The 12295-nt window shown below is 36.8% G+C and overlaps 2 protein-coding genes across 2 annotated transcripts; one reads left to right on the top strand and one right to left on the bottom strand.

Annotated features, from left to right (window-relative positions):
- Positions 1 to 1443: 1443 nt before the first annotated feature.
- On the bottom strand, positions 1444 to 5879 carry LOC113749667. The gene is made up of 3 exons (XM_027293491.1): positions 5611 to 5879; positions 4092 to 4714; positions 1444 to 2216 (listed from the first exon to the last, which is right to left on the bottom strand). The coding sequence occupies exons 2-3, from the start codon at positions 4561 to 4563 to the stop codon at positions 2167 to 2169; spliced, it is 522 nt and encodes a 173-aa protein (XP_027149292.1). The 5' UTR covers positions 4564 to 4714; positions 5611 to 5879; the 3' UTR covers positions 1444 to 2166.
- Positions 5880 to 7593: 1714 nt separating this feature from the next.
- LOC113749552 (argininosuccinate lyase, chloroplastic) lies at positions 7594 to 11992 on the top strand. Its single transcript, XM_027293331.1, has 7 exons — positions 7594 to 8008; positions 8306 to 8569; positions 8678 to 8794; positions 9626 to 9774; positions 10313 to 10604; positions 10810 to 10974; positions 11390 to 11992. The coding sequence occupies exons 1-7, from the start codon at positions 7637 to 7639 to the stop codon at positions 11645 to 11647; spliced, it is 1617 nt and encodes a 538-aa protein (XP_027149132.1). The 5' UTR covers positions 7594 to 7636; the 3' UTR covers positions 11648 to 11992.
- Positions 11993 to 12295: the final 303 nt, after the last annotated feature.

Here is a 12295-nt window from a genome sequence, read left to right as displayed (position 1 = left end):
AAACCCTTACTTCTAAGCAAAAGCCTGGTTAACATGTATAGAAATACGAACAGAAAACATGTTCACACGATTAAGAAAGTTGAAAAAGTTCACCTTGTAGGTTTTGGTCCAGCCATTTTGACTGCTTCGTTCTAACATGGCTAGCCCACCACCATGAATATGCATTCCTAGCTGCTCTATGCAACATTCTTCTTCTTTCTCCCTATGACTCTTCACCCTTCGAAATCCCTCTGATACATGCATTGACTCTGCTGTCTCACCTAAAATATAGCAAGAGAAAATCGACCCATCACTGTTTAGGAGGAAATATAATCAATACAAAATGGGAAAAAACTAGTAATGAGACAATCTTGGGCTTTTGGGGGAATGATATGGCTTGATCTTGGCCAGAAATGGAGGGGAGCATCCTTCGTCAAAATAAGCGGAAAGCACAAATGTAGGAATCCATCAGCTAATTTGTTGTCACATTTGGCATGTCCTAGAATGGAATATGAGGCGTGCATGTCTTTTTCAGCCATTGACTTTTTTCCTTTTCTTTTTCTTTCTTTAGTAAATTACACCTTTGATGCTTCTTCATCTTTAATAGTATTAAGTTTTATTTCAGACCGTGGTTCAAAATCGCAGTCGTGATCGCGGCCAGAACTGTTTTACATTGGTTTCGGTATATCGATCACGGTCTTGACGAGATGCAAATTTTGAAGTATTTAATATTTTAAAATTTGTGAATAATATTCAAAAATATGCTAAACAAAAATATTTTAAATATTAGCAAAAGAAAATCTATAAAATATAAGTTTACGAATTGACTCAGACCAACTCGACCGAAACTATTCGTATCGGAGACTTCTCGATCAAGTTTTTGGTGACTCAACCGAGTTCTCAACGAATCAAGTATTTCAGAGCCATTTCGTTCCGGTATCGTACCGAAGAGATCTGTTCCGATGACGACTTGGCCGAGTCGTCTTGATCTAAGTTGAGACTTTGAACCATGTTTTGGACCCTCATCTACTTTCAGTCTGGGTAAAGTTGTACTCAGATTTGATATAATTGGTCCGTCGGATCAAAGGCCACCAAAGTAACTGCATTCGGAAACTAAAGGACCAATTTGACAGACACAGGTAAATCCATTAGCTATTTAAAATGACTATTAGTCCCTCACGTTCTATATGTGTATCAGATTGATGGTTCTACAAGAAGCCAATGCTTTTCACTGTTTGTATCGGATTAACTGCTCTATTTCTGGGTCGATCACTGTGAGAGAGGAGTAAACTTGTAACTGGATCTGTTGAATCTTGCAAGACTATTGCACAACAGGTTTTCTTTAGCCCAAAATTCTCTATCATGAGGAACCATACCGTAGCCAATCTGAAGTTTTATCAGGAGAGCTGCATCAATAATTCACCACGAAAATGAAGAATGGTACAGGGGATTTGTTGCAGTGCTTAAAGCCATCACCAAGGTACAAAACTACAGTGCTATCTCGCAGAAAAAACAACATTAGCAAATGAAAAAATAGCTACTTTTTGCAATAATGATACCAAGAACGCTACAATTATTTACAGGAATTTGTTTATTCAAACTGCAACCTGACATATATACAAATGTACAAAAGATCACTGGTCCAGCCATCCGACTTGCCAAACTTATGTATAAAACTATTTACATCAAAGAATGACACAAGCAAAGCTTTCTTATTTCTTCCCTCCCCTTCAAAACAAGTCTGTGTCTGAAAAATAATCTCAGGCGTTTTAGAAACAAATATAAAGTTCCTTGCCAATTCCTGGACCTGGAAGTGCACAAGCGTATCACCTCCTAGACAGAAAGAGTCAATTTCTGTTTCTCTTCCTTCCTTGTCCCCCTTCTTTTTTTGCTTTCCTCAGCAACCAGCATCCCCCAAATAAGGAAACATCATCATCCCCCTATTTTCCGTTTCCTTTTGTCCTAGGTCAGAATAAGTTCAACCCTCCTCCCCTACTACCAATGTGAATAAAGTACCAAATCACCGAACTTAATTGTACTATAATTTACAGCTTTTTACTATTTTTTTTCTCTATTTTCCAGTTTTTCTCAGTACTAGTATGTTTAGGCTAATACCCATTATAAGTTAATCCACTGGGACAGAAGTGCAGCATAACATAAGGAGATTCACACGAGGGCATGTTTATGTCAATTGTTCTGTAGAGAAGAAAGCCACTGCTCCATATAATTCTTGCTTTCTGCATATCAGAACAACAGAAAAAATTCAAAATTAGGATAATTCCATCTCGGGGTAAATGATGCAGAAAATTTATTCAACTTTGTCAAGCACAGATTAGGGCTGTACTTCTAGGGAGGAAAACATTTTGACAAAACAAATGATCTTTTGCGGAAATACAGGCAAATCACAGACACGTGGTTTCCCCTCATATCATGCAGTAATGTGTGCCTTCATGACCTGTATCAAACCAACGAACAGCATTCATAACAAGAATGACTTAATTCATTCATTTTGTGCTCAGATCAATGCACAAAATAACCTTATACTATTGGGCTTTGCTACATAAATCCTTCATCATGAATTCTTACTATTGGGCTTTGCAACATAAATCCTTCATCACCAGTTCTGACATGTCATTTTCAGATGACTCGTACAGACTAAGTTACTATATTCAAGTCTAGCATTCATCCCAATTTCAACACTCAATTTTGTTGGTAAAGTAAGTAGATTTGCACTTCTAGACTAGTAGTAAGCAAAAGCTTATAATTTATTCACACCAATAAGATTGCCATTTCTACCAACATTAATGACGTTCTTTTCAGAAGAAAGCAGTCTTGAATTGGTACCATTTGGTTTCCAAATCCCACACTGTTCTAGAGCTACAAAATACTTTATAGTTAGGAGTTGACCAGATTAATGAGGCCTAAAATGCTAATTGAAACTTAAGGAGCCTTAAGTGACAACATTGCAACTTAAGCAAGCCAAAAGGAAATCATATATCATTGTACACCATTGTCAATGTCATCACTTCACATGGTCATCAAACATTTTGCAATTCCAAGAATGCAATAATTGATGTGAGTACTTGATATGGTAGTTAACTATTTGTGCAACTGAAGAAATGTGGTTATCTATTTAGATCTGTAACGACTAACTTGAAGTATTCAGAGGAAAAAAAAAGGATCATCTTTGCATCTAATCATACTAATTGAGCTCCTAAAACCCCTAAACAAAATAAATGAAAAGAGATACAAACAAGTAAATCTGCTTGGCTAAGTTTCAATGTTGCTACTGTCCTCTCAACTTTACATTAAACACCAGTAAAAGTGAAAAGTTTCTCATGTTGTCAATTGTCCTTGAAAGATCACCGGGGTAGTGAAGGAAGGAGACAAATTGCAAGTAGTGTAGGATGCCTAGGAAATAAGAGCAGAAAGAGATTATAATTGCAAAAGATCTTATCCATTTGACAGACTACGAAATAATGCAGCAAACTGTTTGTAACAGAAAAAATTCTTCTGAGTACTAAAATAACAAGTCAACTCCTATTTACATCATACCATTCAGAGCTACAGGAGTATGAAAGCAAATAATTTCATGCACCTGGATTTTTTTCTATGAAAAGTTTTTATACCGTAATTAGGCAGACAAAGATTAAAGACAATAATAATAGCAATTGCCTTTCAAAACTTTCCATGCAACCACATTTTATGCGTTCATAGGCTATCATGGAGTTCTACGCAGCGAGTATTCAATCATATAAACTTTCCACAAAACACCCTGGAATACTTCATTTAGCTCTTGATACATCTCGCTTGAAATCATGGGCAATCCAACTAACTCCATACAGTGCAACTTTAATAGCACATTCATTCCCCTGGATCATATAACTAATGACTTTCTAGAGCCAATCACATTATTCACCACCACAACTTTTGTGAGTAAAGGGCCAAAATCAAGTTGTACACTAGTATGTTATCCTGCGTCCAAGAGAGGGACGATATGTAATGTTCAACTTTCAATTGAACTATGAGGCAAAAACTTCTCTAAGAAATTTATGGTGTTGTTACACAATAACAATTTCAAGGGACCAGATTCACCAGAAACTGCTCCTTACCTGTAGCATACAGATCAGGGATGTTTCCAATGGTGTCCAAAATCTTGTCCTTCACATTCTCTTCCAGTTCTCCCCGGCCACGTCCATAACAAGGAACCAGCACAGCAAAACTATCATCTGAATCATCATCGGTTCGGAAGGCAGGGCCATGGGGCTCCAGCCATCCGATTGACCAATCCGAATCATCGGAATCAGACCCTGAAAGGCATCCACCATCTGATGGGACAAGAACAACATCATACTCCTTGTCAATCTTCCTCGCCTCCCGACTATGCCATTTTCTCTTAACTCGTCTAGGAGAAGGTCCCAAACCTCCCCTGTGAACCAGAGGAAACTTTACAGTATCCGCTTCCCACAATCCGGGATCAGGTGAAGGATTCACAGAAGTTCCATTGGGGACTTTGGGGTCCTCATGTTCATGCTGCTTTCCACTCCACAACCACCATGACACATTTGTAAATGCTATAGCCATGGCTACCCCAAATCCAAGAAGCCTCCTACACCAACCAGGTCTTAAAGTCCAGACTGATCAATTGAGAAGAGAAAATCCAGGTGGATACAATGTACTTTTATTGTCAAAGAATCCGGACAGCGAGGCAGAATATTCAAAGTATTGTTTATCCCTGTAGCAATAAAAATTACAGTTACATTAAAGAATTGACACCAACAACCTTCGAAGAAACAACCAAGACAAAATTGCAACGACGTAAAACAGATGCATCAGCTAAAGATCAATTAAAATGTGAAGAAGACCGTAGATCATAAGAGTTGATTCGTTTAGTTTAACCTAAATCAGGGCCACCAATTTCCACGAAGGTACATATTACTGTTTTTACACTTTTCCTCTATTTCGAAAATATCCTCCACCAATCCAGATAAGTCATCACACATTCAACAGCAACAAAAGTAAAAACGTGACAGCTAAAAACATTCCCATATACGGGTCAAGAGATAAACAACCAAATTTGACCCAGAAAATTCAGGGTATTAATAACTTTATTGCGTAGCAGACAAGATTCGAAAACTGCTAAAAGAAAGACAAATTCAATTTTTACACGTCCTCGTCAAAAACTACTTACTAAAAACCATGAAAAAGCCATACGAAGCGGCCATGAAGTATCTTTTCCCGAATTGAGCACATTAATCTTTCTCGACTTAAAATCACATCCCTTAAATTTTTTTAAGCACCCTGAACTCACAATTTCGCTATAAATGGGTAAAAATCCAATATTTTATCAATAAATAATGCATTAAACCAAGCAAAAAAGGAAAAATTGAACAAGCAAAAAAAAGATACGAATCCAGTGAAATTTAAATACTCCATACAAATTGAAGGTTTGGCAAAACCCCGACGAGGGTTGTCAGAGAGAACACACATACTTTCCTTCTCAATCAGAATTCGAATGTAGATGAAAGATTCAATGCACCAAGAGGTACAAGACAAGCAAAAAGACAGAAAAATAAATAAATACAGACTTCCGTGTACATGGAGATAAAGGGCTCCTTGTAAAGTATGTACCTTGAAAAATAAAACAGGGATGAAAGCTTGTAGTAAACCCAAATCTTCTGAATAGTTTTTCTGAGGTGGGTTCGGGAGAGGGGGGGGGGGGAGGATTAATTTTAAAATTTCAGTCTTGGATGTGATGCGAAGAAATATGTAGTCTTGGGGAGAGAGAAATAAAAACGTGTGACAGGAGGAGAAAGGAAGACAGAGGCAGAACCTCCAACCCAACCCAAACCAACCCAGAGGTGGTTTCTTGTACGCTGATCAGTAGTAGGCTACCTCAGGCAAGCTCCCCGCGCAATACTCCATTAGTAGTAGTAATAGACTAATAGCCAATAGGAGAGTAGTCAGTAGTAGAGAATAAATCTACTATAAACTTGCCGAATTTTCAGTATGGATAGAATTTTCAAAATAATATTATAGTATTAATGATGGTCAGACACTTACGCCTAGCCTAGTTCAGATCCGTAACCTGCTTCGTCCGGACAGCCATTACGATTGTGTTTCACGCCGTCCGTTATTCTACGTGTCAAGTATAATAGTATATCAAGCCTCTTGGAATCTCAACCATAGTGATATGCGTTATAGTATATTTTATTCATATACATTATGCTTACACAGCATACAATAATAGTATACCAAATTGCACGGAATTTCTGTGCCTAATCAACAAAGATTTTGACTCCCATCGCAGTTGAGCGAAATTGGAGGTGCTTATTTGATTAATGAACTATATGTTACTCTTTTCGTTGATTACGATTTTTTAAAAGCCTGTAAGTCTCGAAACTTGATTAGAGTTTTTTTTTAAAGTATTAGTGAAAGGGTATGAACTTGAGATCTCTCGTGTATATTTCATATTTTGAATCGTTCAATTCATTCTTTCCCTTGATCAGGGTATCTATTCGAACTAAAAAAAGAATAAAAATAAAAATGAGGATTATAATTTAATAACAAAAAATAAATTGTCAGGCATTTTGGTGCTTTAGGGAGATTGGACGTACTTATTTGATTAATGAATTGTCTTATTTTTTTTTATTATTTTGATTACGGTGTCCTCTTAATACTATGACGAAACATAACCACAATAATATCATGTTATGCTTGTTCAATGCTCCTAAAAATATTGTGTTTGGGAGGGGGGGGTGGGGTTTCATTTCATTTTCATCATCATCAGGATGAGAACTAGGGCTTGAAAAGAACAAGAAAACATGCATGGGGTTTTCTCCATGTATGCATGTGCCACTGCTGGCAACTAGTTTTTGATTTATTTTTTATACTGCAAAAAAGGTTGGGTGGGTCATATGTGATATGACTAATGCTGCAAACGCGAGCGGTTCAAGTCGAGTTTAAAATGATCAAATCGAATTCAAATTTGAACTTAAATTTAAAATATTAAGTTCGTTAGTTTATGAATTCGAATATATATATATTATTTTAATAGTAAAATTATATATATATTTTTTTAATAATTTATTATTTATTTTTTAAAAAATAAAATAATTATTTTTTATTTTTTCGAATTCAAATTTTAAATTGACAGTTCGTCGAATTTAAACTCGAATTCAAGATTAATAAACCTAAATCAAGATTTAATTTGATTAGATCAAAATTCGACTCGATTTAATTTATTTTTGCATGACCTCCATACTGAGTACGACTTGGAAATGTATTTTGAGTTTCTTAATCAAATAATTGGAAGGAAGGCTTCATGTCTTCCCCAAAGAACCAAAGCAAAGTTGCATCTTAGCTAGCTTGATTTTAATTTCGATAAGAGCAGTAGTTTTACAAACGCTCACAATAATGTATTGTATTTATGCATCTCAGATATGTGAGCTGATGATTACCAGTAATGACTTCGATTCAATTCTCGAGTTGTTTTCTTCCTCTTTCTCTTTGTAAAATTAGAAGATCTTCTTTTCTCCCATAAAATAAAATTAAATGAATTTCTTTTTTTTTTTGGTTGATTAATTAAATGCAATACCCAGATTTGTCCCTCACAATAAACCCGCACAGACACTAGCGAATCACTGGCCGCCGCACAATGGAGACACTGTTGGTCTCCCCTTCTTCTTCCTCTTCGTCATCATCTTCGGCTTCCATTCCCAGTTTTTCCCCAGTTCAACGCTCTCATAACCTCCATAAAAATCCCATCTTTCTTAAACCCCAAAACCTCTCTTTTACCAAACTAAACAGAAGAACCACCCCCTGCGCCGCCCAGAACATGAGCAGCTCCGCCGCTTCCGCCAGCACCGACGGCCCATTGAAGAAGGAAATCAAATTATGGGGTGGGAGGTTCGAAGAGAGTGTGACTGATGCAGTGGAAAACTTCACTGAATCAATCTCATTTGATAAAGCTCTTTACAAACATGACATTATGGGCAGTCGCGCTCATGCCTCCATGCTAGCTCACCAGGTCCTCTTTTGAATTTTCTTTTTTTTTCCTAAATTTTTAATTTATTTTTGAATGCCGTGGTTTGTTATCCCTTTCTATCGGGTGTTCGTTTGCAGAATGTTTAGATGATTTTCTTTTTTTGTTTAACAAGAAAAAATGGCGAAGTAAAAAAGGTATGCGATATATAGGAGTACTTTGCCAGTAGGTTGAGATTTTGAGTTTTACAATTTTTTTTTTGTTGTTGCGGGAACTAAGTTACAATTTTTGTAGAGATGTTGAATAAAAATGTGTCCTTTGACGGATATTGTTGATATTTAGGGATTGATAAGCGAAAAAGACAGGGATAGCATTTTACGAGGTCTTGATGAGGTAGAGAGGCAAATTGAAGCAGGAGAATTTGTGTGGAGGACCGATAGGGAGGACGTGCACATGAACATTGAAGCAGCACTTACTGATATTGTTGGTGAACCTGCAAAGAAGCTCCATACAGCCAGGAGCAGGAATGACCAAGTCTCAACTGACTTTCGCCTATGGTGCCGTGACAATATAGACATTATTGTTGCATGCATTAGACGCCTTCAGGTTGCATGACTTTCTTGGTTATCTTTTTCTCTTTGATTTCGTGTGCAGCTTATAGTTTGCAATTAAGCAACTTCGTGATTGGTCAAATTTGTACTTCAAATATTGCAGGTTTCACTGCTGAAACTTGCGATGAAGAATGACGGATTGATAGTTCCTGGATATACCCATTTGCAAAGGGCTCAACCTGTTCTTTTGCAGCATCTTCTCTTAGCATATGTCGAGCAGGTATATATTTCATGAACTTGCAGTTATTGATCATTGATGGTTTTTCAGTTGTGTGATGCGTTCGTTTGGGAACTTTTCATTAATGAATGAGAATTTGAACTCCATTAAACAGATATCCTGATCCCCTTTTGTCCTTGGGAACCCTAGTAAATGGAGCTTCATCTGAAGGCCTCTAGTAGTTTTTCTCCTATAAGACCTCTGAAGCCTCCACCAGACAGTTTCTCTGACTTATTACCAATCTTATTCCAAAAGTAATTTAACTGCAAAATTATCTGGACTTAATTATTTCACAAAAATCTACATAGAATCCTGAACCTATTAAAAGGATGGCTTCTTCCATTCAACTGTTGTGCACACATGATAGCTGATAGGAAGAAGAACACTTTAATGTTTAGCTATTCCTTTATCATACCAAAACAGAAATTGTTAGACTTAGAAAGTCATGATATTTTGACTACAATTTAAGATGCTTTAAATAGCACATCTTTCAATTTTTATTTAACTGTCTTTAGGTGATTGGCAGCCTGTTGTCAATAGTTATATGCCATGATCAGGATTCTAAAACATATGCGCCAGTATTATTGTGTCTCCCCTCCTTCCTAACAACCCCCACCTCCAAAAACACTTGTTATTTTGTATACACACTCTTCATTCCTTTTTTCTCAGCTTTTGCTGTTCTAAATTTGCTGTTCCAGTTCTTAGGTTTTTTTTGTATGACCTTCATTTGATTAGTGACTTAAAGAGACTACACTCTCATATTCATCTCTTAGAACTTCTACTGTTTAACCAAACTGTACTTCAACTTACTGAAGACTCAATGGTGAACTGTAGTTTGAACGTGATGTTGGCCGTTTACTAGACTGTAAAGTGAGGATGAATTTCTGCCCTCTGGGTGCATGTGCATTAGCTGGTACTGGTCTTCCCATTGATAGGTTTATGACTTCTGAAGCTTTGGGATTCACTGCTCCATTGAGAAACAGGTATTAGCTGAATCTGCTTTTGATTCTGGCTGCTATAGAACTATGAGGTTCTCATCAAGTAATCATTCAGTATACAAATTATTGATGTTTTTTAGATCCATTGAAGATCCTGGTGATAGACACAGACTTTAAAAAATAACTAATTGAATGAATATAAAGGGACAATTTTTTTTCTTGGAAAGCTTGTTACTCCACTGGATTTGGTACTGGCAAAAACAACTCTTTCTACTATCATGCTAAAATACTGAAGAACTATTGAACTGGTTTTACTTCTTCACTGAAGGGTAGCTAAATTGTAGTCATTTTGATATTGCTGATTTTTAAAAAAAAAAAAAAAGTTCCAGGAACATTTTTAAAAATTGATTACTTTTCAATCCAAATTTGACAAAAGTTTCTTGATCTTTTAATTTTGATTAATTTTTATACCATGAGCACAATCTATATTGTTCTCAGGTTTAGTTGATTTTCATGCTTGCTGTGTAATCCTTGACCTGATATCCTGTACTCGTACCACTGGTGACACGGTTATTTGAAATAGCATTGATGCAGTTTCTGATAGAGACTTTGTCTTGGAGTTCCTTTCTGCAAATTCAATCATGGCCACTCATCTATCTCGGCTTGGAGAAGAATGGGTATTGTGGGCATCAGAAGAATTTGGATTTCTCATCCCAAGTGACTCAGTTTCTACTGGAAGTAGTATAATGCCGCAAAAGAAAAACCCAGATCCAATGGAACTTGTTCGTGGAAAATCTGCTAGAGTAATAGGAGATCTGGTTTCACTTCTTGTACTGTGCAAAGGACTCCCACATGCATACAATCGCGATTTGCAGGTAAAACTTGTTCATCTACAGTTATACAAGCTAATGGTCTACTTGTATCACCTCCCTTTGATACCATGCTTCTTGCTTTCTATTATTAGACTACTTGTCATAACATACTTCTTTAAGAGCTGATGCCTATTTTGTCTTGCCTTGATTTCAACATGTACCTATCATTTGATAATCTTGCATTTTATTTGATTGTCACCCCAAACAGGAAGATAAAGAACCTGTATTTGACAGTGTCAAAACAATAATCGGAATGCTTGAGGTATCAACCGAGTTTGCCCAGAATATTACCTTTAATCAGCAGAAAATACAAAAAGCTTTACCAGCAGGTCATCTTGATGCCACCACTCTAGCAGATTACCTCGTTAAAAAGGTAAATACTGTACAAGATTTTCAGTAACTGTTATCCTCTTAGGGATATCTTCTGTGATGTCTAATACCATTTACCAAAGAGGCGGGAAAGTTGAGAAATGTCTGATTGAGTATGTGGTTCATAGAATCTACATCTGAAGAGTCGATGCGACTAGTTAAGCATCAATTTTCTGGACATTGGGATTCTTATACTCGTATTAAAAATGAGGCTCTTCTGAAGAATGATTACCTTTTCTTGCTTTTTCCCTTGGATGAGTTGAATTTTGACAACAATCAGAATGATTAAAGTGGCGTCGGCATATGCTTCTGCAAGCAGCCTCAGCGTTTTCATGAAAATCATCTATTCTCTTGTTTAATAGTTGGTAGACTATATAATATAAATTCCTCTCCTTTGACAATCTGGAATTTGTCTGCAGGGCGTTCCTTTCAGAACTTCTCATGATATAGTCGGAAGGGCAGTTGCCATGTGTGTGTCAAGAAACTGTCAACTTCAGGACCTGAGTATCGGGGAACTTCAGAATATAAGTCCTGCATTTGACGAGGATGTCTATGAGTTTCTTGGAGTGGAGAATGCCGTCAAGAAATTCAGCTCATATGGTTCAACAGGTTCGGATTGTGTTGCTAGTCAGCTAGGCTACTGGGCAGCCAAGCTTGATATAAATCGAGAAACATAGCTGTGATGCCTATAAAATATGAGAACGAGTCATCTCCAAATTATTACTTCCAGAACTGAGCAGGCAGCTCAAGGTCAAAACCAGCTATGACGGATGCTACTTCATTACTGGTTCCAAATTTAGCATTCCCGATCTGGAATTTTTATGGATGAGTACTAAATCTAGTGATTCATTTTGTTGCCTAATTTAGACTCGCCATGTTGTATGCCTTGCTGCTTTTTACAAAAATATATTGAAGTAACAATTAGCCATTTTAGGAAGAGGTCATATTAACCTCTAGATGCTTTTCTGGAAGACTCCCTGGCACTTTTTGCAGGAATAACATTCGGTGATCATTTCCTCCAATTCTCCTATCCTTCACTAATTCCATTTAAGGACGAAACATTTTTGTCAAAAGGAGGTCGTGTTCAACTTTTGCTGCCGATAATAGGACTATAACTTTTGCTGCCAATATGAGGACTATGTTGGTAGGTAATTGGTAATTTTCCTGTTACGTAATTTGTAATCTCAGAGGCATGTTGTAACCTGTAAGGATAACGAGAACTAAAACCATCCAAAAGAAAAAAACTTACGTGATTTTAGCGCACAATATGGAAGAAAACAGAAGCCTCTAGAATTAGTTTCACCTCTTTTGCAATCAATCGCCAT

This window comes from Coffea eugenioides, chromosome 10, assembly GCF_003713205.1.
Source record: "Coffea eugenioides isolate CCC68of chromosome 10, Ceug_1.0, whole genome shotgun sequence".
In the NCBI taxonomy this organism is placed as follows: domain Eukaryota; kingdom Viridiplantae; phylum Streptophyta; class Magnoliopsida; order Gentianales; family Rubiaceae; genus Coffea; species Coffea eugenioides.
The sequence above is the reverse complement of the archived record's forward strand: the minus strand, read 5'-3'. Positions and strand labels throughout refer to the sequence as shown.

Coding starts and splice junctions, on each gene's coding strand:
- LOC113749667 (XM_027293491.1), bottom strand. CDS start 4,563: ATGGCTATAGCATTTACAAATGTGTCATGGTGGTTGTGGAGTGGAAAG. Junction 2,217..4,091: donor CCCTGATCTGTATGCTACAG/GTAAGGAGCAGT, acceptor TCTGATATGCAG/AAAGCAAGAATTATATGGAG.
- LOC113749552 (XM_027293331.1), top strand. CDS start 7,637: ATGGAGACACTGTTGGTCTCCCCTTCTTCTTCCTCTTCGTCATCATCT. Junction 8,570..8,677: donor CATGCATTAGACGCCTTCAG/GTTGCATGACTT, acceptor CAAATATTGCAG/GTTTCACTGCTGAAACTTGC. Junction 10,605..10,809: donor CATACAATCGCGATTTGCAG/GTAAAACTTGTT, acceptor CACCCCAAACAG/GAAGATAAAGAACCTGTATT.